The sequence below is a fragment of the Phocoena phocoena genome, chromosome 8 (genome assembly GCF_963924675.1).
Source record: "Phocoena phocoena chromosome 8, mPhoPho1.1, whole genome shotgun sequence".
Classification (NCBI taxonomy): domain Eukaryota; kingdom Metazoa; phylum Chordata; class Mammalia; order Artiodactyla; family Phocoenidae; genus Phocoena; species Phocoena phocoena.
The window spans coordinates 109,560,015-109,583,410 of record NC_089226.1 but is presented as its reverse complement, the minus strand read 5'-3'; the positions used below and the strand labels follow the sequence as shown (position 1 = coordinate 109,583,410).

The following is a 23,396-nucleotide window of genomic DNA, read 5'->3' as shown; positions in this document are numbered from 1 at the left end:
GTTACAGGACCTCTCACCAGCCCAGGCATGGGGGTGGGAGGACCGGGCAGCCAGAGCCCCCAGGGCTGCCAGCCAGGCCTGTGAGCGCCGCCGCACGGCCGGGGCTGCAGTCGGGAGGGGCTTCTGGCGCTTCTTACACCCAGGTACCCTCCAGAGCAGTGTGCTCCCCCGCAGCCCTGTGCAGGGCGGGGGGCTGGGGTGGGAGGTGAGGGACTGACCACTGGTCCTGGTGCTCGAGGCGGGTCTGCAGCCCCGTCCACCCACATTCCACAGCGGGGCCGCGGCCGGCTCTGCGTGCGTCTTAATAAAGTGTGTGGGCAGCAGCCCCCGAGCCGTGTCTCTCACTGCCCTGACCCCGGGGGGGCCACACCAGACAGGCCCTGTGTGGCCGTGTATCCTCCGGCCACCGATACCGGCCTGGTGCCTGGAGTGGGGCTCCAGGATGTGCATGGGCCCAGCGGGGGGAGCTCCCTGGCCAGGCAGACGGTGGCCCCTGCGCCCGCAGAGGATGGCAAGAGAACCTCAGTGAGGCTGGCTCCAAGCCGTGGCAGAGAACAGCCCTGAGCCTCACTGACCTGCCCACGGCCTGTGCTGTGGACACCCCTCTCCCAACGTGGGGTGGCCCCCATCCAGCCTCAGGGCCTTCCCCCCCCCCCCCCCCCAGGGGTGTCCTCCCAAAATGGAGCTCAGCTCCATCTTTCCTGTTCTCTTTCTATTCCTGTTTCGTTCCTGGGAACTTTGTCCCTTAAGTATCACTCACGGATTTTGCAAGTAAGTAGGCTGTTGGCAGTGAAGCAGTTGTCATAAGACCCAGAATCAGAGAAACGGTCAAACTGTGTCAAATCACCTCAAAGGTGGGGTGGGGCTTCCTGAGGACAGAACTGACGGGGAGTGAGGAGGGTGGTGGGTCTGGGGGTCCAGGCTGGGGGGTGGTCCCCTCCCAAGGGCCTCACAAGCTGTGGGGCATCTGACCCACCAAATGGCACCCCATACTCTCAGTTTCCAGCCCATACTCCTGCCGGCCCCGCGGCCCCACCCCCTCTGCATCCTTGCTGTGTGGCAGACCTGCCTGGTGATGCCTAGCCAGGCACTGACCCCGGCACAACCCAGACCACCAGGGTGCCCGGCCCCTCCTGGCCCTTGGACCCCCACCCCACGCCCCACCGGCCTCCCCTGTCCTCACTCAGAACGCCGGGGACCGTTCCAGCAGAAGTAACAGAGTTAGTGGTTCACGCACCAAAACCAAACTGTCCTCAGGCACCACAGCAAACAAGCAGAAGGAAGTGAGCACAGTCCAGCCAAGCTGTCCCCCAAGCCCTGCCAGCGCCCTCTGCCCAGGTCCCCGTTCGCACCTCTCCAGCTCTGCTCGGTGAAAGCCGCTGCTCGCCTGTGCCCGGTCATCCCCGCGCGTCTCAGGCGCAGCCTTGCAGGCACCAGACCCTCACGCCCAGCCCTGGCTCAGCTTCTCTCATGGCCCCCAAGCTGCCTTGGCAGCCCCGGCTCCACTGAGGTCCCACTGGGACACGCGGGGCCAGCCCTGCCTGCTGCCACGTGCTGGCCTGTGCGTCCGTGGGGTTTCCAGGCGCCCCCCCCCCCCCCTCGCTGGTTTCCCCGTCCTCCAAGCTTAGGCCGAGGAGCCTCCCAGGCACCCGGCATCCGGTCACCCAGCTGGCTCCACATCCGCAGACACCGAGCACGCTGCGGGCCCACAACTGGCCTTGCCCCCTTATGCCCCAACTCCTGCAGACCGCCCCGCACCACAGCCCAGCGCCCACTCCCAGTGCGACGGCCTCCTGCTCCCCTCCCGACCAGGCCTTTGAAGCAGTGGGGACCGGCCTACAGCCCCGCCCTTGGGACCACAGCCAGGGGTGCGGCAGGCAGCGTGGGGCTGAGGGCCTTGGGGAGATGGTCTGGCACAGGCAGGTGGGGGGCGTCTGACCTACCATCCCAAGTGCGCACCTGAAGCCCACGCTGGTATAAGTGGGGTGTCCAGGTGGGCTGCCGCCAGCCAGCCTAGTTTCTGCTAGGGGGCCACGGGGCCAGACCTCCAGCCCCACCACGAGCAGCAGGGTTCTTCCTTGGGACAGGTGCCGAGGGCCCAGCCAGACCCTGACCCCGAGGACAGATACATGTCCCTTAGGAGCCTCCCCCAGTCACGTCCCACAGCCGCCGCACCCTGGGCTCACGCACAGTGTCTGGCCGGCGGGTCCAGCCAGCAGCACCACCACGTGTAGATTCATCTGCTTGGAGCCAGCGGCCCACCGAAGGGGCGAGGGCTGGGGGTCCGCTGTCCTTCAACGCCTGGCAACTCAGGGCTTCTCCCACTGCTCCCTCCTGGGAGCATGGCCGTTCCCAGCGGGCAGTGGGCCTGCGGCAAGCTGTCGTTCCACAGTGACCACACAGCCCACGGCACCACTGTGGGACACGGCCAGCCTCTCGGAGCCCCAGTCTCCGCCGTGGTGCCCCCACCCTCGCTGTGTGGTGCCCATCGGGCTCCCAGGCAGGCAAGCTGAGCCAGCACCTGCAGGGGGAGGCCCGGGCCCCTCTGCACGGCCCTGCGGTGACGCCCGCCTGAGTGTCCAAGTGTCGGGGAGCCTGGGGCTGTCCCGGAGCCTCCAAACCCACAGCGATCTGCAGGCCGTGCAGGACTCCCTGCCAGCCTGTGGGGTGGGGACTGTGGGTCTCGCCGTCACCGGCCACCAGCGGGCAGACAGCCAGGGCTGGGCCAGAGGGGCCTGCATCCTCAGAGCCTGCTGCCCCCCACCCCCCGGACTGCCCGCCCCATCACTGATGAGGAGCCTGGGGTCCCAGGCCGCCCTGACCCCGCCCGAGGCCGCAGCGCACACAGCACGGAAAATGGAAGAGTCTGTATTTTGCCTGTCACTCCCTCTGTCTCTTGGAAAAGCTTAGGCCGGCTCCAGGCCAGGCCTACAGCAGGTCGTAGAAGTAGTCCAGGCCCTGGCCCAGCTCCCAGATGGACAGCCCGACGCCCAGCTCCCTGGCCAGCTCTAGCCGCACCTGCAAGGACTGAAGCAGTGGGAGTGTCGGCCCCGCCCTGCCCGCCTGCCCCACCGTGGGCCACCTGCCGACCCCTGCCCACCACAACCAAGCTGAGGGCCAGGGTTGCTCGGGAAGGGCTTGTGTCTGCTGCCCCCATGACCAGCGTCAGGACCCACACGCACCTTCAGCGTCGGGTAGAAGACGACGTGCCTCCCACCGCGGCTTCTGCAAGACAGCAGAACCCTCAGTCCGCCAGCCCGACTCCCACCCGCCTCTGCTCCTCCCAGCCCCACCCCGCTCCAGCCAAAGCCTCAGGTGCCCCTCCTCAGGCCAGGCCGGCCCTCAGGGGCAGAGGCCAAGCTCGAGGCCCGCATCACCTGGGGCTGCCCCCGGACACTCACTTCTTGTACTCGAAGAAGTGCTCTGCGGCCTGGCTGTCCCACACCATCTGGGGCCGGTGGTCCTTCAGCGTCTGGATGTACCTGGGGGAGGCCGGGTGTGGGTGCGGGGGCCCTCCCCTGCCCACCCGAGCACCTGGACAGGGTGGAGGTGGCCTCTGCCATCACGGAAGGGGTGAGGCCACCAGAGGGCAGCAGGATGCGGGGTGTCATCCCATCCCCCGATGGTCTGCGGAGTGCCTGCAGCACACTGGGCCAGGTGGGAGGGCCACGCGTGTGGCCCAGACACGAAGAAAAGTCAGGAAGCAGGACCATGGGACGGGGTCTGGAACACTCGGGCCAGGGCTGCAGCAGCCGGGTCCTCACTGGGGGTAGGAGGGGGACAGAGACCCCGAGAGGCTGCTGAGATGTGAGCAGAGGCCGTGGCCGTGCTTCAGAGCTCACGCCGCGCCCTGAGCTGGCGGCATGGTGTGCGGGTGGAGCGCGGGCGCCCGCGCTGTGGGCGCAGCGACTGCTGGGCCGGTGGTGCAGGCAGGCGCTCCCGGGGTCGGCCTGAGGGAGACTGCACCTGCTGCAGAAGAAGCAGCAACTTCTGCAGTTGCGGGGGAGGTTTGGGGCCAGCTGCAGGCCTGAGGATGAACGAGAACTGGGGGCAGCCTCGGCACTGCCCCCCCTGCCCCCGGGGGTGGGCGGACAACAGTCCAGGGCAGTGGTTTCCGGGCCCTTTCAGAGGCCAAGTTGTCCTCGGCCTGCCTCCTTGCTGTGGACACAGCTGCCCTAAGCCCACAGCAGGCCCCACCTCACTGCCAGGAGCAGGGCTTGAGAACCCCTCCCCGCCCAACAGAGGACACACAGAGGACAGGCCGGTGCCTAAGGTGCCGCATGGCCAGGACAACTGGGGTCTCCAGCTCACCCCGTGTCTTCCTGGCACGCAGCCGATGCCCAGACAGGCCGGAGACCTGCAGCCTGGGCCCAGGAAGGGGGCTGCGGTGCTCCAGGCTGCACCTTGCACGTCGGCAGTGGGTCGGGGCTGGACAGAGCCCCCCATTAACCAGCTCGAATCGTCCAAGATTATTGCGTCATACTTCATTAGCGCAACGCTCTTGGGATGCTTGATGTCATCTGCAGCTTCTGATCCAGCGTCGGCCACGTGGCTGAGACAGGTGTGGGATGTGCGGGGATGGGATGTGTGGGGAAGGGTGAGGCATCCCGACCCAGCCTGTCCCTGAGCCCCCGAGGCCCAGGGCAGATGCTGGCGGGCAGGTGGCTCTGGGCCCTCACGTCTGGGGAGCTCTGGCTGTGCACTCCTCCTCCGGGGCTTCACCTCAAAATCTGCTACCTGCTGGAGGTGGTGAGGCTGCGGGGGCGGCTGAGGCTGGGGGTTCAGCCAGACCCCTGAGAGCACCTGGTCCCTCCCCTCTGAAGGCCAAGGCTTGGCAGTGCCAGGGCGGGGACCACACAGGCCCTCACACTCGCCTGGATGCAGCCCCGGGAACGTGGAGCAGCAGAGCGGGGTGTGAGCCAGGGTGGGGGCGGAGGGACAGCTGTGCAGGCGGCTCCCAGGCAGGCGGTCCAGGAGGAAGAGCAGGGCCATGGGGGCTGAGGGTCGGGGTGGCAGGGGCCTGTCTGGGAGGAGGAGGAAGCCGGGGCGGGGTGGGGATGAACGGAGGGAATCGGTACCAATGGGCCCTGAGCGTTTCCCTGAACTAAAGCGGAAGGCCTTGGCCACACGCCGGGTGACTCTGTTTCCACGAAATGTCCGGACGAGACGAGTCCACAGGCAACGCAGATTAGTGCCCCAGGGGTGGGGTGGGGTGGGGGGCTGCTACCAAGCGTTCTGGAATTGGAGGTGGCGGCTGCACAACCCTGAGAACGGACTAAATGCCGCACAGGTGTGCGCTTTGCAGTGGGGGGTGTACGGCGCGCGACTCACACCGCCCCCACTCAAAAAAGTTCTCGGGCTTTGGAGTGAAGGGTTCAAGGAATGGCAGACAGAATTGTAGACGAAGACACACCAAACGGGTGGGTGGAGGATTCAGGGCACCGAGACGAGGTGCACGTCCCCCAGTTTCCAGAGGAGCGAGCAGAGACCAGCCGAAGAGAGGTGATCAGGCTGTGTGGGTGAGGTGTGGGTGATGGGGAAGAAGGGAGATGGGGGGGCGGAGGAGGAAGGGGACACCCCACCCCAGGAAGAAAGCCTAGCGAGGCCTCTGCCTTGGCTGGCGGGGCCTGCGGTGCCCTGTGCTCTCCGCTGTGACCCCACGAGAACTGAAGGGCCTGACCTCATCTGGCCAAGTCTAAGCCACCTGTGTGCCCTGGGTGGAGAGGCCGCTGGCACTGTGACCCACGGCTGGAACCTGCCCCGGATGGCACCGCTTCCAAGCCGGCCTGAGGACCTGGGTTGGGCATGCCCCGGGGGGGCACCTGACTTGCTGGCCCACCTTTTGGGCAGGTGACCTTCCTGGGCACCGAGAAGGGCCGTCCGCCCTGACCCGGTTTCCCCTGCAGCCCCTGCAGCATGCGGCCAGGACTCCACGGCCCCTGGTGATGGCCTTCCCGGGCTGGGCCGGAAAGGGGCGCTTGGAAGGGGTAGGGCCCCCCGCCGGAGGCCCACACGGGGGTCCAGTGGGCGCCGCTGCGGGTGACGTAAGAAGGTGCCCCCCGCCCCTGCCCCTGGGTCCCAGGCCCCCACCTGCAGGCAGTGGGACCGTTCCCAGCTGTGCCTCCGACGCAAGGGCTGGCAGATACCCTGAGCAGAGGCACTGTGAAAGCGGGCAGGGTCAAAAGAGCGTGGGGAGACCCCGGCTGGGAAGCAGGAGCAGGATGCTTGGAGAGGACCAGGACAGGCTCCGAGATCACACAAGCCAGGGGAGAAGCCAAGGATCTCAGCAAAGAGCGCGGCGCAGGGGCGGAGAAGGCCCAGAGCCACGGGGGAGTGGCGACAGGCAGCCCTGGGACCAGGCACCACCAGTCGCCCCTAGGCAGAGCAAGACCCCGGCGCAGGACACACAGGGAGAGCTTCCCCGAGCCTCTGTGCCCTTGACCTCTGGTGCCCTGGCCCAAAAAGAGGCCTCTAAGCAGGGGCAGGGGTTCTGCCAGACATGGCCTGCCCTCGGGGATCCATCTGGCCGTGTTCTGCTGGGGTTGGCTCTTCTTGAGGTCCCTGGGAGGCAGGGGCAGGAGAGACTAGGCAGGGTGGGGCTGTAGGTCCCAAAGATGCAGGAGTATGGGTGCCCACTTGGCTTGAGGGCGCTCACGGGACTAGCCGGGCACCCTGGCCGCCAGGGCAGTGGGAGGGCCTCCCAGAATGGGGGCTCGGCAGCCGTTGGGACCCACGGATCAGCATGCAGAACTGCACGTGGGGTGACGTGAGCCTGCAGGCGGGGGAGCCCTGGCCCCTCCTGGGGTGTTTCACAGTTGCCCAGACTCCTCAAAGTTGGGGAGTGACGAGGCCACGCACACAAGAGCCCGGCCGTGGTCGTGATGGGGTCTGCTGTCACCCAGGGAAGGCCGACAGAGGCTTGGGGGTCAGTGGAGAACCCAGAACCTGCACACACAGCCTGCCCTCCGCCCCTCCCCCTGCGGCAGGCACAGAAGGCGGGCCTGGCTGATGGAGGCCAGAAGGCCAAGCCCCCGCCTGACAGAGCTGCCGGCCTCCCGCCCCTGCTCCGCGGGCGAGGGAGCAGATGGTACGGCTGCTAATCCCCCACTGCCTGAGGGGGCCAGGGACACCTGCCACAGAAGGCCAGGGTCTCAGCACTGGAGACGCTGAGACGGGAGGGCAGATAATCCTGGGCCAGGCTGGCCTGAGCTTCTGTCAGCGCAAGAGATGGAGAGACTCCGGCAGCCATGGGACTCACCTGCCCCTCACACCTGGCCTGTCATCTGCTCAGGGAACAGAGGCTGTTGTAGTGAGCTCCAGGGTGGAGACCGGCTGGGGGGCGCATGCTGGTGAGCTGTGTTTCTGGGGGGGCCGGACCCGGGTGAACACGCTCACCCCCTGCAGAGGCAGCCCTCCCCTCTCCTCCCTCCCCTGAACAGGCATTCACCCGCAGGCGGCCTCGTTAAGCCTGCCCATCTGGTTCCCCAGATCCGAACTACCTGGCCCTGGGAGGGGGAGGGCTGCTGACCAGCCCTGGGAGAGGCCTCTCCCCATGACCCCCAGAGCCCCAAGGCCCTGAGCCCAGGGGTCAACCCTGCCCTGCCCACCGGGAAAGGGCTGGAAGAAATCAGGCTGTGGACAAAGGAGGTCAAGTGCAACCCCAGGGGCCAGCTGGGGGCCCCACCCCCTGTCCAAGGCTCACCCAGGGTGCGGGCAGCAGGCGGCAGATGGCCGGCCAGGGCCCTGGGAGGGAGGAGGAAGCGGTGGGGTGGGGGCACTCGGGTCGCGGGAGGGTGAAGCCTCGGTACGGGCGCCGGGTGTGGGGGGTCCTGCAGGCCCACCCACCATGGGATGAGGAGCGTCCGGGAGCCGCCAGACCTGGTCTCACTGCACCCGCCCGACCTTGGCCCCATCCCGTGGGAGGGCTGAGGCCTGGGGAAGGAGAGGAGCTCGGCGACGTGCCAGTTCCCCAGCTCAGGCGGGGAGCAGCCCCACCACCCACGCATGGGGGGGACTCCGGGCATCCCCACACCACGGCACCCCCCAGACGCCGACGCGACCCCCGGAGACAGCAGTCAGCCCTTCACAGGCCTGTCGACTCCACCCGGGCCCCCCTCAGCCCCTCCACAGGACAAATTCACCGGGTAGGACCCAAGCAGGCGCCACTGCCTGACCTCCATGTGCCCCTGAAGGGGGGAGCTGCAGCCCTGCTGCCCGGCACTCAGCCTGCTTGGCCCCTTGGGCGGCCCTGCTGAGCCGGCACCTGCTTGGTCCAGGTGAGGTGGGTGGCGGCCTCCAGGAGGTCTGGGCTGGGCGGTCCCTGACACACAGCCCAGCCATGCCCCCGGGCCTGGGGGAAGCCTCTCCACCGCCCCGGCACAGGCCCACCTCCCTCCTCTGCCTCCAGGCCTGGCCGTCATCAGTGGGGGCACGTCTGGTGGGGGGACACGCCCAGCTGGGGTGGGGCCCGGATGGGGCGATGCAGCCTTCCATCCCTGGCTGGGGGCAGCCTGTATGCGTGTGTGTACGTGCGCACCTGTGCTCTCGCTAAACACACACCTTCGTAACCAGACTCCCCCCTCTGCCTCCCAGCCCCTCCTCAGAACTGGCAAGGGCCGCGTGGTGCCTTTGTCGCCGGGCCCCACGAGCTGGGTTAATGGCTGCAAAAACTCCACCTCGTGAGCTACACATTTAGTAAGGAAATTACAGCTCTTCACTCCTCAGGCGGTGTTAGAGATGAACCGTGTCCCCCCAATTCATATGTTGCGTCCTAACCCCCAGAACCTCAGAATGTGACTATAATTGGAGGTAGGGCCTTTAAAGAAATGTTTAATGTAAGATGACTGAGGTACCCTGGGGTGGCCCTAACCCCACAGGACTGTGTGCTTATAAGAGGAAGTCAGGAGACAGACATACACAGAGCAACGACCCCGTGAGGACACAGGGAGGAGACGGCCGTCTACACGCCGAGGAGAGAGGCCTCAGGAGCACCAGCCCTGCCCACACCTGGGTCTGAGACTCCAGCCTCCAGGGCTGGAGACGACACTTCTGTGGCTCAAGCCCGGCCGTGGTACCTGTGTGGCGGCCTGAGCAGAGGTGGGTGGCACCTCCTGCCCTGCCTGTAGGCCCCAACACCTCCTGCCCTGCCCGTAGGCCCGGGCCAGCAAAGCCGGGGGCTGGAGCAGAGGTGGGGCGCCGGGTCCCTCTGGCTCTGCCTCACGTGGGCGACCCTGGCTACTGACCCCACCTCTGCAGCAGGAGAAAATGCCCTCCTACTCCAGCTCCTGAAGCCCTAGGGCCTGGTGCTGGGAGCCCGAGCTCCAGACGCAGCTCTGCCCGATGCCCCCCGAGCCGGGCACCCTGTCAGGGACGCTGCCAGGAGCCCCACGTCTGGAAAGGCTGTGGTGGGGACGGGGCAGCACACAAGGAACAGACAGCAGCAATGACAGGGAGGACAGATGGGCGGAGCAGATCCAAGGCACAGGCGCCGGGGGCCGAGAGCCCCTCTGCTGCGGGGACGTGGGGTAGGCTTGGGCTGCTCCAGGGCAGCGCCCGCCAGCCCGGCTCCTGCCGTCCACAGGGCTCCCCCAGCAGAGGGGCAGGCCCCAGGGAGGAGGGGCTCCCAGGCCTGCGCTGGAGCCCAGGCCCTAGCACCAGCTGTGCGCACCGGGCAGGGTCGGGGAGGCACGGCTGACTCCGACGTCCCACCCCTGGAGGGGCCCAATCCGCTTCTCCTCGTCCTGGAGGCCCTGCCTCCAGCACAAAAGGGACCCAGGAAACGGGAGCCCCGCCCCACTGCGGGGGCAGGCCGGGAGCAGCCCTCCAAGACCCACGAGTCCAGGCACGGGCCGACCCAGCAGCCTCTGTCTCTCCCCCAGGGCAGACCTGAGGGAGTCACTGTGGACGACGGGCGCGGACAGCCCGGCGGGCAGCTGGCATTCGGCGCCTGACCCCTGCCTGGGCTGACACGTGTGTCCCTGCGGCAAGCAAGCCTGCAGGTGACCCTGCAAACAGTGGGGAGCAGTGGGCACACGCGCTCAGGTCACAGCCTCGGGACCATCTCCGCTGACGGAACCAGGTCCCTCAGAGAAGCGTACAACTCTTGGTGTCCAGGGGACGTGACGGCACCCAGAGTGAAGAGGGTCAGGAACCCCAGATGCCCAACACCTAGCCAAGGGAACGAAACTCACAGCGTCCAGCCCGGGGCAGAGGCCCACGGAGAGCTGGCTCGACGGGACCACGGGAAGGGGACAGTGCTGACTGGACCCCAGGCGGACCCAACGCCAGGCAACCGTCCTCACGCAGTGCTGAGAGGACACGCAAAGGCTAAGCCCCAAACGCACTGCCTGACAAGAGAGCTACTACGACACGTGGGAAGGAAAAGCCCCGGACGAGACGCGACCAAGAAACGGTCTGTGGGCTTGAAGACAGCAAGGAAAACTGAACAGAAGAAAACAGAGGCCAAAAAAATAAAATGAGTGTCAGCGGATGGGGGGGACAAACGGACTGGCCTAACACACGAGTACTCATGGGCCCGGAAGAAGAGAAGAGAAAGGGAGGGACAAGAAATATACTAGAAAAAATAGACTATAACCTTCCCACGTATGATGAAAAGGATAAATACACAAATCTAAAAAGTCAACGGAAACCAGGTGGAAAAAATGTAAAGAAGCCTACGTGGAGGCACCTGGTAATCAGAGCGCAGGGGTGCTTGGTGGTGATAAGTGTGGAGTAACCGGGTGACGCGTGTCTCGTGGGACAGAATGCACGGGAAGATGGCGAAGCAACACCACCGAGGTCCTGGAACAAGCTGGCAACCCAGAACCCCACATCCGGCACAAACATCTCCCCAAAACCCAGCAAGATAAAACGGAAGAGGATTCAACACTGGTAGAAATGCATAGCAAGCAACACAAAGGGCGTCCTTCAGGCTGACGGAGAGGAGGCCGGGGGGCCGTGTGCTGCTCGGGCCAGGTGGGGGCCACACCCCCGCCGACCCAGGGGAAGAGAGGGCACTGGGACAGCACCCTGCAGGCGCCTGGTACGTGGTCAGACCCTGCCAGGCTCTCTCCTCACCGCACCCCCACTTCTGGGAGACACACACCTGACACGAGGGTGCCGTGGCAGACAGCGCAGGAAGCCACCTGGCATGGGGCAGCCGCCGGCTCACCTGGCCCCGATGACAGGCTCGCGGATGTCCTTGGAGGCCGAGTAGTCCATGCCGTAGAAGTTGAGTCCCAGCAGGATCTTGCTCCGCCACTTGGACTTGGGGTCCAGGACCTGGACGCAGGCTCGCACCCAGGACAGCGGTGCGCTGGGGCCGGCCCTGCGGGGCCAAGGAGAAGTGGGTTCAGCGGCAGGCAGAGGCCTCAGGGCGCCCCAGGTTGGGGTGGGGCCCACACACGGAGTGGGAAGGACGGCAGCAGACAGGCGGGCCCCTGCAGTCAGCTGAGAGGCTCAGGTGAAGCCTGAGTTGGACAGAGGCAGCAGCACGGCGCCCCGGCCACGGGAGCACCTTCTGGGCAGCGAGGCAGGCCCGGCACCACAGCCACCACGTGGCGGCCAGGACCGCACAGGCGTGGATGGACACCCGGGGTGGCACTCCCATGGGGGTACCCGCTGCCCTGTGTCACGTGGCTCCAAAAAGGAGAAGGTCGCCCAATGCAAGGCCAATCGCGGGCTTTGGGACGACGAGACCGGGCCCTTCATGTGCCTGGAACCGAGAGCTGACAAAGCGTGGCCCTGAGCAGGCTCGTGGGAAGCTGGACTTTGCCTGAGCGTCCAGGCCCCCGGTCGTGGGAGCATCTCTGCGCCAAGCCAGAGCGCACGGGGCCCCGGGGTGCCCCCACTCACTGCTGTGCCGTGGAGTAGTCATAGGTCATGAGGCTGAAGCCATCCAGCACGGGGGCCAGCTGCTCAAGCTCCTTGTGTGTGAACATGCCCAGCTTGTTGGTCCTGCAGTGAGACGGCGCGGTCACCACACCCAGCTCGCACAGCCCGTCCAGCCCCGCCCCAGCTGACACCTGGGCTCAGCAGACGGCACGGCAAGCCGGCCGTGTGGGCTCCCAGCTCACGCGCCTTCCTCCCCCACGCCAGGAAGACACCTCAGGTCACTTTCCCTGCAGAGTGGCCCAGCGCTCGGTTACAGGGGACGGCCCGCAGCTGGGTCCTGACGGGCAGAGCCTGCTGCTGGAGGTCCAGCAGAGACCCGGCTCCCCTCCTGCCCAGTGCACTGGAGACTGCGATTAGCCCAGCCCCGGGAGGGCCCATCCATACGTGGGCACAGGTGCCCCAGGCCCGCCCCACTTCATCTCAGCTGCGAGCACGGTGCTATGAGCAGAGCGCCCTCCCTCCCAAGGCCTCAGGCCTGGGGCAGGCGGGAGCCCAGGTGGCCTGTCTGCTGGACACACCTGGTCTGCTAGCCCACCCGCTGTGCCTGCAGCAGCCCCTAGGACTGCAGCCTTGTCCCAGGGGGTCGGGGCCCTCTGCTCCCCCCAACATGTGAGCAGAGAGAGAATCCCTCTTCTCAGCCAGCACCTCCAATCCCTGGGCAGGGGCAGGGGTGGCCCACCGTGTAGACCTCAGCCATGGTCACTGGTTCCACAGGGTCCAGGCAGCCCGGCCCAGGCCCCCCCAAGACATGAGGCACCTGTGGGACCTGAGGACCAGCAGCACCAGCCAACGACCCCAGGACCCCAAAGCGACACTCAGTGGTGGGCACCTGCCGCGGCAGGGAGCTCGGGGACACACCTGGGGCGCAGATGCTCCACCGGGCGGTGACAGCCATGCTCCCTGTGGCCACACTCCAGACCGGCCCTCTAAAGTCAGCTAGAAGACGCCAGGCCCGGCAGGCGGCGTTTTCCTCCCGGCTCAGCCCCAGAGATGGAGACGGGCCTGTGTGAGGAGGGCCTGGGACCTCGGGGCCTGGCGCACCCCACAAAGAGCGGATGCCATCAGCTCCAGGAAGATGCTTCCACAATTCAAAAGCTCACCCGTCCCCAGGTGGACGTTCGCTCAGGAACCCACGGACACCCAGCCCTACCGTTTCTGGATTCGATGGCTCACAAGGGGAGGCAGGGTTGCGAGCGGAGCAGTTCAGTGGCCCAGCAGGGAGTATGCCCCTGTGTCTCACGTCCTGGTCACTGCAGCACCGGGGCCTTCCAGGAGACATTCCCTGCTCAACTGGGAGAGGGGATCCCACCCCCAGGGGTCCTGGAAGCGCTGGTACCAGGTGTGAAGGGGAGGCCGGCGAGGGACAGGACTAAGGCAGGCAGAGGAGCAGAAGCAACGAACTCAGCGGGGGGGGTGGGCACCAGGAGGCCTGCTACCCTGTTGGCCTCACTCACCCCATAAAAAGAAACCCTTCTGCTCAAACCTGCTCAGCACAGCAAACAGCCTCACTTTCACTGGCTGATTATTTCTTAGACAAACACTCTCAACAACGGCCACGGGGGTCAGGGAGAATGGAGTTTTCCAAGCCCCTTCTCCCGGTCACACTGTTCCAAGAAGTCCGCTGCTCGGGGAGGAGCCTGGTGCAGGCTCCCATCCCACGACTCCCCGAGCCGTCACCTTTGCTGGTTTCAGCTGCAGCCCCGTCAGAGGCAGGCTCTGCTCTGTGCAGCCTGCGCCCACTGTGCTGGGGGCCGCGGCTCCTGCCGACATCAAGTGCGCGGTCCAAAGGGCTGCAGGGGCCGCCCTGGCCCACCAGCTCCTCTGCTTCCCAAGGCTCTGACCACCTCATGGCCTCTGGCCACGCCTCGTGTCTGGGCACCCGGGGCTGCCAGGTGCTTCTCGCTGAGTTACTACCCGTCTGACTGCAGGCACCCCTCCCCTCCAGAAGGCCCGCCTGCCCCACGGGATCCTGTCCCCCGAGACCCTGAAGCTGCCAGAGGCGGGGCTAGGGCAGCACCCGTGTCTCCTCGGGGCGTTGCAGGATGAGGTGGCCCTGGTAGACGTCGTGTGGCCTGGCCTCCCCTCTCCACGTGGTCACGGACAATGGACACGGCGTGGCCTATAGACCAGGGGGCCTCAACCCCCGGTCCTCGGAGTGCCACTGGTCCGCGGCCTGTCAGGATCGGGCCACACAGCAGGAGGCGAGCAGTGGGCAAGTAAGCGGAGCTTCATCCGCCACTCCCCGTCGCTCCCACTACCGCCTGAGCCACCCCCCGCCCCCTGCCCGTGCAAAAACTGTCTTCCACGAAACCGGTTCCTGGTTCCAAGAAGGTTGGGGACCGCTGCTCTAGACAGTTTCCCCCCAGACACGAGGAGGCTCGCCCAGAGAAGGACCCCACCCATCTCCTTCCTGACTGTGGGGAGATGGCCTGCCCGAAACCATGGGAAACTACGGGGGTGGCTGCAGCACCCGTCAAGGTGGGCACCTGCCTGTGGGGATGCGAGCTCACTGCAGGGCAGGTCCTGGGAAGGAAGCCAGCCCTCCATGCCTGAGGCCAGTACTTTCCTGAGGGTTCCAGGAGTGCTGGATTCTCAGAACATACAGCCTGAGAAGCCGGGGTGAGAACTAACTCAGAGCCCCCTCCAGAGCGAGGACGGCCCAGGGCTCTGATTAAACCAGCTGACTGGTGCTGGAACGTCAATAGGGGCCGAGCCGCGACCTCGGGAGCAGGGCTCAAGGTCAGAATGGCCGCTGTGCCAGCAGCCCCTGGAGGGAGGCCCCAGACCAAGGCGCACAGCAGCAAAGGCACGCCGGCCCTGGCGCCGCACACAGAGCCCCTCCTGGGGCGGCTGTTCCCGTGGGGGCAGCGCAGCCTTTGTGAGGCGACTGATGCTGCAGAAAACCCCAGAAAGACTGTTTACGGCTCCCAGGCTCCTCTGCTGGGGCTGCTATCCAGAAGCATGGCAGAACAAGTCAACGATGAGACAAATTCCGAGGCCGCCAGAGCCTCTGGAGAGAGCAGGGCTTGCTCGTCAGCTGGGGGCATGCAGCCCACGCCCGAGCCCCCCCAGACACACCCCTGGCTGCCAGCAGGGGCAGGCCGGACTAGGCCACAGCTCAGCGGCAGTGCCCAGGACCCAGGCCTCCAGCCCTGGCCACGGTCTCCTCCCTCCGGTCACCTCCTCGGCTGCCAGGTGGAGGGCACTTCCTCTCCTGGTCACCGCAGGGTGAGAGAGCGGCCCTGGCTCACACCATCTACTTCCTGCCTAGGGGACAGGCGCTCAGGCTAGACGCCTGGGCAGAGAGGGCGCCAGTCGGAAAGCTGCTCCCCACCCTGCCCCAAGCCCTCCCGCCCTTCCAGGCCAAGCCCAGAGACCAGCCCCTCCATGGGCGTCTGGCCCAGTCACCCCCCTCAACACACACACACACTCTCCATCCAGCACATGGTCTGGGAGTCTGCTCTCTGCACCCGTCAGAAGCTGCGAGGCCCGAGGCTCTGGGGAGTGGCGGGGTGTCAGCAGGGAGGGGCTGCAAGCAAGGCCCCTGGGTCCCACCCCCAGCCAGGCAACCAACCTCTCCCCAGCCGAGACTGAAGGGCTGCCCCAGCTTCCGAGGAGCTTGTCTCTGCCGACGGCCCCTGACTACAAAGGGCAACCGGGGCTCCACCGGCCACAGCACCCCACCCCGAACCATCACAGAAACCAGCAGACCCCGGAAACGGGTGCCCACACCTGCAGCCGAGCCCACAGGCTCTGTGAGTGTCTGCCACCCCTGGCTCTTCCAGAACGGGGCCCCCATCCTAGGAGGACCGGCGGCCCCTGCTGCCGCCAGCCTATCACACGCGCGTGTTGCACACGGGAGCACACACGAGGCTGAGGGCCCCGGAAAGATGGGGAGAAGAGTCGGGAGGGAGGCCGAGGCCCTTGGGCTTGGGTGGGACCACCGCCCAGGCCTCTGGGGGCACGAGGGCCAAGCAAAGGGCGGGCAGCCAACCTGGGAGCGGCAGGTGCCTGCTGTGGTGGCCGCGGCCTTGGCCTTGGCGTGCCCACAGGCTCCTGTGTGGGGCTATCGGCCTGTGAGCGTCAGGGTCGCCAGGTAGCTCGGGCCCCAGAGCTGCCTACCTGCTCCTGTTAACCGGCCTGCGCTGCAGAGCGAGCCGACAGCCGGGGTGACAAGATGCACGGACAGCGGTCCTTCCAGAGCAGCGCACTGAGGGCCCAGGCTGCCCTGGGAGCCAGCGGAGACCAGGCAGAGCGCAGGCAGCACCCCTGCGCCTCTGTGCGCCATCGATCTGCCACTTGGCTCTGAGCTGCCCTCAGTCCTCACTGTGCGATCTGGCCTCCTCCGCGCCCAGCACAGGCTGGACGTGGGAGCCAGGCCACCTGACTTGGCACTCGGGCCCCGCACCTCCCTGTCCCGGGGGTTCTGGAAGAGCTGCCTCACCGGGCTCTGCGTCCCCGTGTGTGCAGGGCCGGGGGTGCCTGTGCGAGGGGGCCGGGCCGGCTGCCGCCCTGGGGTGGGAGGTCAGGGCCCCCTGGGCACAAGGCCTCATCGGTGGAGCCGCCCCCAAGCCCTCATCTCAAGGCAGGATATGAGCAGCTGGGCTCAGCGGTGGGAGCCGTGACCTCCTGGGGCCTAAAGCGGCACAGGCCCTGCACCGCAGTGCCCGGGGCCTCGCCAGGGACCAGCAGGGGCGGGGAGCGAGTCTAAACGACACGGTTTCAGGCGCTCAGGTGTAAGGATGCAGCCTTGACCCGCTGACATGAGGGCGCTGAGGCCACCGAGGTGTCCGAGTGTACTGAGGGTCCCTGTCCGCACATGCGGTGGCCAGCGTGTACCTGGACGGGGCTGGGCAGTGACCAGGAAGGGCCTCCCCTGGCCAAGCAAGCACGGCACTTACCCAGGGGCAACAGCCGGCGGGATGACCAAGAAGGCTAGCAGCCGGGCCTGGTGCAGTGCCTCGGCCATGTGGGTGAGCAGGTGAATGAGGCCCCTGCAAAGAAAGAGGACAGGTCAGGGGCAGCTGGGCCAAGACCCGCTGCAGGCAGACGCCCCTCATGGCCACGTTCTGCCTTGGAGATACGGGCTCCTGGGTGGATGCACCGGGGGGCCTGGAAGACACCTCGGGGATCGCCCTCCACCTAAACTGCCTGCCCAGCCCCCATCCTTCCTCACACTCAAGCCCCCTCCGTCCCCACAAGAGTAGGGTGGAGAGCAGAGAGGGATCGGTGTGGTACCCCATCACCTCTGGACCCTCCCAGACACACAGCCGGGCAGGGAGTCAGGAAGGACCCATGTGGACCTGGCATGCTAGCCTGCTGGTGGCCAGGTCAGCCTGGGCCACGAAACGCCTCAGGCCGTGCTGAGAGCCCTGCTGCACCCGGGAGGTGCCTTGAGATGAGGACTTTGGGGCGGCTCCACCGATGAGGCCTTGTGCCCAGGGGGCCCTGACCTCCCACCCCAGGGTGGTGGCTGGCCCAGCCCCCTCGTACAGCCCCCCCCGGCCCTGCACACACCGGGATGCAGAACTCTGTGTGCCTTGGCCCCAGGGGGAAATAAGGAGGGGGCGCTGGCGTGTGCTCGACCGGGAGTGCCTGGAGGTGGGGGAGCATCTATGCGGGCAGCGGGCCACCAGGCAGGGGGCAGAGGAGACAGCAGTGTCACGGGGTCGCCTGGACCCTAGGCGTGTGGTAGGTGGCAGTATCTCAGAGCTGGCGGGCAGCATGTCCGGCAGGACAGTGGCTCTGGCACAGCCTGGGAGCACTTGTCAGGACACCCCAGTCCCGGAGGCCACCGTCACCGTGCCTGGGAGGCTGTGGGTCCAGTGACCGACCTGGGTCCTTCGCTGCAGCCCCTCAGGAGCCACCTCCGTCTGGAGAACAGGCAGCAAGTGCCCCCCGCCACCAGCAAGTGCAGGAAGGTCAGAGGGGCTGCCCCGGCCCCCAGCCCCAGAGCAAGTCTGCAAAGAGCAAGGGGGGTGGGGCAAGCACAGCTGCCGGTCATGCTGCCAAGGCTGCCATGGGGCCTGGTGCGCACTGACCACTGGACTGTGGCAGCCTCTCAGAGCCTCCCAGGTGGCCCCTACTCAGCGGGAGCGATCCCGGTCACTCCACCCTGGCTTTGACTGTAGGTGGTCAGGGTCGCCCTCGGGGGAGCACACGGGCTGGAGGGGGCCGGCACCTCCCTGAGGCCAGAAGCTGTCAGCACCTGTCACTGCTGGGTGCCTTCCTGGCTTCTGGGACCACCCAGGGGATTGCCTCTCTGTGAGAGGCGGGAGGTGGCTTCATGGCCCAGGGGAAGCACCTGCTCGGCGGGGACCGGGGGCAGTCTGCTGGGACAGAGTCCCTGGGGTTTCCCCTCGGCTGCCCGCCCGCCCGCTCGCCGGGTGTGAATGCAGGAGACGGGCCTCTCGCCAGCGCCGGGCAGCCCTGCACGCTCCTCCCCGGGAGGCTTTCACGGGAGGGCCTGGGGGACCCGCAGCCCAGGGTGGCACGTGGACAAGGTGCCATTGCCTCGCATCACACCAAACAGGCCTTCCCAGGGTGACCTGGCGCTTTGGGTAGGAAACAGAAGCCTAAAGAGGGTGACAGGTGGGCACAGGAGCATGGACGTCCCTGTCATGCCCGCCACGGCCAGGCCTGTCCTCGGAAGCAGCTCCCAGGCAGCAGTGTCCAAAGCCATCTACCAGGCTGGCCAGCCTCCGCCCTCCTCCGGGCCCCCCGCCAGGAGCCCCCCGGGTACGGAGGCGCTGCTGGCTGCTCCGGCACCTCCTTGCCCAGCTGCACCCCCTCCTCAGAAGGCGCCGTAAGGCCTCCTCAGCAGGGCCACCACCCAGCAAGGACGGAGGCAGAGCCGAGGGGGTGGGGGGATTGTCTCTCGGCCAAAAGCCAGGGCCCCCAACGTGCAGGTGCCGCGTCGGCTCCCAACAGACGTGGGTATCCCCCATGCTCTCAGCCTGGCTGTCTCCACCCATCCACCTCCTGAGCTCCAGCCTTGGGGCCCTCCCAGGGCAGAAGTGGACAGAGAGGGAGCCTTTCAGAAGCACCCACCGGGGCGGGGGTCTGAGCACCGAGAAGCAGGCACCGTGGCCGGGGGCCTGGGTCCAGGCCACCCCCGTTCCCGAGGCCAATAGTGGAGTCTCCCTACCCCCACCCAGGCAGAGAGGCCCCGGCACGCCTGGCTCCACGTGCAGCTTCCTCTGGGCCTCGGGCAGGAGGCCTGTCCCCCTGCACAGACCCCTTGACAATGCGCCTCCCCCTGCACTGAGAGACAGGAGACCCCACGGACGCCGTCCTCGAGCAGAGCACCGCCTGCAGCTGCGGGAGGGCAGAAGAGGAGCCCTGCCCAGGGCTACCCCCGGGGCTCGGCACACGTACAGAACCAGGGGCAGCGGCTCCTGCAGGGGACCTGCCCCTCTCCTGCCCTGCCGGGTCACTCCGGCCGTGAGCCTCATGCGCAGGGTGGATGCTGCTTCGAGGGGACCACGCGGCATCCTCCCAGGCCGGCTGAGGCAAAGCCTGTGGGCCTGGGCGGCAGGTCCCTTTCCCAGAGGACTCTGTGGCCACCTGCTCCAAGGGCCCCTGGCCCTGCACGGCCACCTCTTCTCAAAGTCCCCTGGAGGCTCCATCAGGCCAACCTTATGTGGGTGTCTCAGCTGGCCACCTGCCCGCAGCTGCCCCCGGGCCTCTTGGAGCCACTGTCCGACTTTCTCGGGGTGCCATCCCCACCCCCAGGTGCAGACTGTGGGAAGCAGGCCCTCCTCCCACACGAGGTCCCCCCACATCCTTCCTCCAGCCTCTTCCTGACACCCGGGGGCCCGCACGCTGCCCACAGCCCACTCACGCGTGCTTCTGGATCAGCAGCTGGTCCCAGACCTCCACCACCAGGCCGTCAAAGTGCTGGCTCTGAGAGGAATGGGGGCTGGTGAGGAGGGCCCCAGGAGGAAGGGTTGGGAGGGAGGCGCAGAGCCATCCCCGCTTCCTCCCACCCAACCAGGCCTCAGCCCGAGGGCCAGCTGCAGGCCTGGAAGCCCCTCTTTGAAGGTGGCGGTGTGGGCGTCCCCAGAGGAGCCAGGAGCAGAGGAGCTGGGGCTCTCGTGTGCCCTGTCCACTGGCGTGCCTCCCCCAAACCTGACCCCAGGGTCCTGAAGGGTTCTCCCCTCCCCGCAGCCCAGCACCAGCTACCAGGATGGGTTCCCTCCCAGGAGGGTAGCCAGCAGCTGGGCATTGCCCAGGGGAAGCCCCTGCCCCCGAGATGCACGGTGGCCAGAGGGAGCCCACGGCAGCCGGTGGTGGCTGTGCAGGCACCGGGCGTCACCTTGGCCACCTGGACGACGGTCCTGCTGAGCTCCTCTATCTCGTCCTCGCTGTCCAGGACATTCTGAAAGTCCTCGTATGTCCAGTCCTCGAACCGGAGCCGAGGCACTGGGGACAGACCCGCAGAGACTGTGACCCTCTGTGCCGGCCCTGCCCACAGGCTGGCCCTTGGCCTCCAGAGCGGAGTGACCACAGCCAGGCACCCAGTGAGGTCATCCCAGTGCAAGGTGGCTGGGTGAGGGAGGGGCACCAGGGGGCGCTGGGGAAGGACGGAGGTGCGCACCCTCTCCTCCCGGCACACCAGGCCCCCGAGTACCCGGATGCTGGCCCGCCCGCCGCCTCCTGCCTGCCTCCGGCTGGACCAGCCTCCGCTGGCTCCCCGCTGGCCCAGCTGCAGGCCCCCTTCCTCCTGCTCAGCTGTTATGTGCCCCTAGACCCCCAAGCCTCCCTCCCCAGCCCCACTGCACTTTGCGATGGGTCCCTTCCTCGCCAGCCACGAGCTCCAGGACGGGCAGGGCAGGGTGAGCGTCACCCTTGGGCGCAGCCCCCAGGTGCCCTCGATAAACACTCCTGGGTGAATGAAGCGATGGGAGGGCAGGACCAGAGGCGAAGGCGGGCTGGCCTTGGCAGGCTGAGCTGGGTGGGCGGGAGGGCCACAGGGCTCTGGCCGGACTGAGGGCCATGAATGCCGGGCTGAGGCGGCCTCACTTCTGAGCCGTCAGGAGAGTGACCGACGTGCCAGGCAGCTCAGCCTGGGTTACCAGGCAGGCAGGTGTGAAGACCCCGGGGCCACTGACCCACCCACAGGGGGTTCCAGGACCTCCACCCGTGGTGTATGGCCTAAGGGCCCACAGCCCTGACCCCGCAGGCCCACTGGACTCACCCACACGCAGGCCCCTGGCCTGCTTCCTGACTGCCCGCATCCACCCTGTGGGACGTGGAGAAGCCAGTCAGTGTGGGGACACAGCCGCCTGCCCACATGAAGACTTGCCCTACCCTCCAGGAGGAGAACAAAGGGAGGGGGGCAGGGGAGAGTCTGCGGGCCCTGCACTGCCCCTCCTCCCCCTGCAGGACCGCCAGGGCCAGGGGCAAGTGGCTGCTCCGGGGGCAACGACTCCGAGGTGCCTGGGACCATCTCTCAGAGCCGAGGGGAATCCAGGGGCCAGGCACCGACGCTGCCCGGCCGTGTCCTCCAACACACTGCCCTCCCAGCTCGGGGAGCCCCCCCCACCAGCTAACACCTCCTCCCTCTGAACCCAAAAGGGAGGACATCTGTGCAAACACAGGTGCAAAACAGGGCTGTCAGGACAGCCAGGCCTCGCGCCCTCCTGGACACTGTCTTGGACGCCTCCTCCCTGGACGCTGTGTACAAACCCCCAAGGGCAACAGGGATGTGGGTCGATGCCAGGTAGTCACCACGCTCGCACACTCACACCCTCCCAGACCCCTGGGGTGAGCGCAGACGAGCAGCGGGGCGAGCACCTTGGTCCACGTCGTCAAGGCCCGTGACCTCAAACATCTCACGGCCGTGCCTCTTCAGCTGCAGCCACACGGGCGCGACGTGGGTGAACTTGCCCCCGAAGATCTTGGCGACATCGTAGCCGTGCCTGTTCCACTGGCAGAGAACGGAGAATGGGTGAGCCTGCTTGCAGCTGGGGCAGAGGGCCTGAGAGCCACCTTGGGATGGGGGCACCGCAAGGCTGCCCGCACCACGGGGAACAGGACGCTTGGCGCGATCCCGGCCATGTCTCTGGGAGGCATGGCTCCCGCCACACCCCTGTGGCGGCAGCGGCCAGGGGAGGTGAGAACGCAGACAGACCTGAGCAGCCACCTCGCCCTTGGGACCTCCCTGCCCACCCCAGGGCCCGGCTTACTGGCGTGACGTAGCCCAGGATGTCCCCAGCAAAATGCCTTCTGTGGGCCCTTGCTGGGCAGTAGCTGCGATGCTCGAGAACCACATCCTCGGCTCTGAGGTCTGTCACCACCAGACCCCGCTCGTGGACGGGCTTGCTGGAAAACTGAGTCTGAAACAGAAGGAGCAGGGAGAAAGCTGTGAGAGTTCGTCCCCAGGCAGAAGCCCAGGGACAGCAGCGGTCCTCTTGTTCAGCAGGGGTGTGTCCCAGGATCAACACGGAGCTGCTGAGGAGACCGCAGGGAAAGGCCTGCCTCGAGGAGCTGACAGGCCCCGAAGACTCATTCTGCCTCCCCAGGGCTGCCCCAGAAAAAAGACACAGCCAAACGCGGCGTGGCTCCTGTCTGATCTGCTCAGTGAAGCAGGGAAGAGCGCAGGGGTCGAGGCAGGGTGAGGGCGGAAACGTGGCACGTCACAGAAGGTCGGCCCAGCGGGGGCAGGCGCACCCTCGGGCCCCAGCACCAGAAGCTGCTCCCGCCAAGGCCAGCCGGCCAGAGCCCTGGGGCAGCACAGCGCAGGCTGCCCAGAGGCCAAGCTCTCGGCTCACAGCCCCAGCGGGCAAGGAGGTGCGATGGCTCAGCCCTCTGGCCCATCTCCAGACTGCCCTTACCTTCTCCAGCAGCGTCTTCGAGGCAGCCTTTTTGGCATCTGACTTCGACAGGGTGGCGTGAACAGAGCCGCAGGCCAGGGCAAGCCAGAGTGTGCCGAGGAGCACCTGCATGGTGGGCGTGTCACAGCAGGGTCCAACCTCGGGGTCCAGGGGGCTGCAGAGAGAGCAGAGCCCGTGGAGACCCCCAGCAGGAAGGGTGTCCCCTCTGCCTACTGCAGCAATGGTCCTAATGGTGCCTGGGGCCTCCCAGCCCTAAGCTGGGCACTGAGCCAGCCCCAATGGCCAGAGTCCACCGCTGGGCCCTGGCATCCCTCAGACACCCAGGAAGGGCCTTCCTTGCTGCAGGCCGGTGAGCCCTGCCCCACTGCCTCGGGGCCGCCCTAACCACAGCCGGCCAACTAGGAAAAGATTGGCTCTCCACCCTCCTCAAACCCAAAAATATTCTGGCTACGAGCTACTGGCTTAAGTGCAAAATAACAGAGCTATGGAAAGGACTAGAAGAAAACTTGGGAGCCTGTGTACGTAGACTCAGGGACAGGGGCTGGAGAGGGGAGGCTTTTCCACCTAGGTCAGCAACAGTAAAGGTTATGATAGGAAACATCAAGAGTTTACTACGTAAAAACGTGAAGCTTTCACTTAGGAAACAAAAAGCAAATTTATTTATTT

General features: G+C 66.6%; 1 protein-coding gene across 1 annotated transcript; it reads right to left on the bottom strand.

Moving 5' to 3' along the window:
* Positions 1 to 2,860: 2,860 nt before the first annotated feature.
* On the bottom strand, positions 2,861 to 22,877 carry CHID1 (chitinase domain containing 1). The gene is made up of 12 exons (XM_065881261.1): positions 22,731 to 22,877; positions 22,083 to 22,232; positions 21,691 to 21,823; positions 21,092 to 21,136; positions 20,210 to 20,316; positions 19,736 to 19,797; positions 16,794 to 16,886; positions 11,854 to 11,955; positions 11,171 to 11,326; positions 3,402 to 3,482; positions 3,183 to 3,225; positions 2,861 to 3,027 (listed from the first exon to the last, which is right to left on the bottom strand). Exons 1-12 carry the CDS (start codon positions 22,839 to 22,841, stop codon positions 2,929 to 2,931), a joined length of 1,182 nt encoding a protein of 393 aa, XP_065737333.1. The 5' UTR covers positions 22,842 to 22,877; the 3' UTR covers positions 2,861 to 2,928.
* Positions 22,878 to 23,396: the final 519 nt, after the last annotated feature.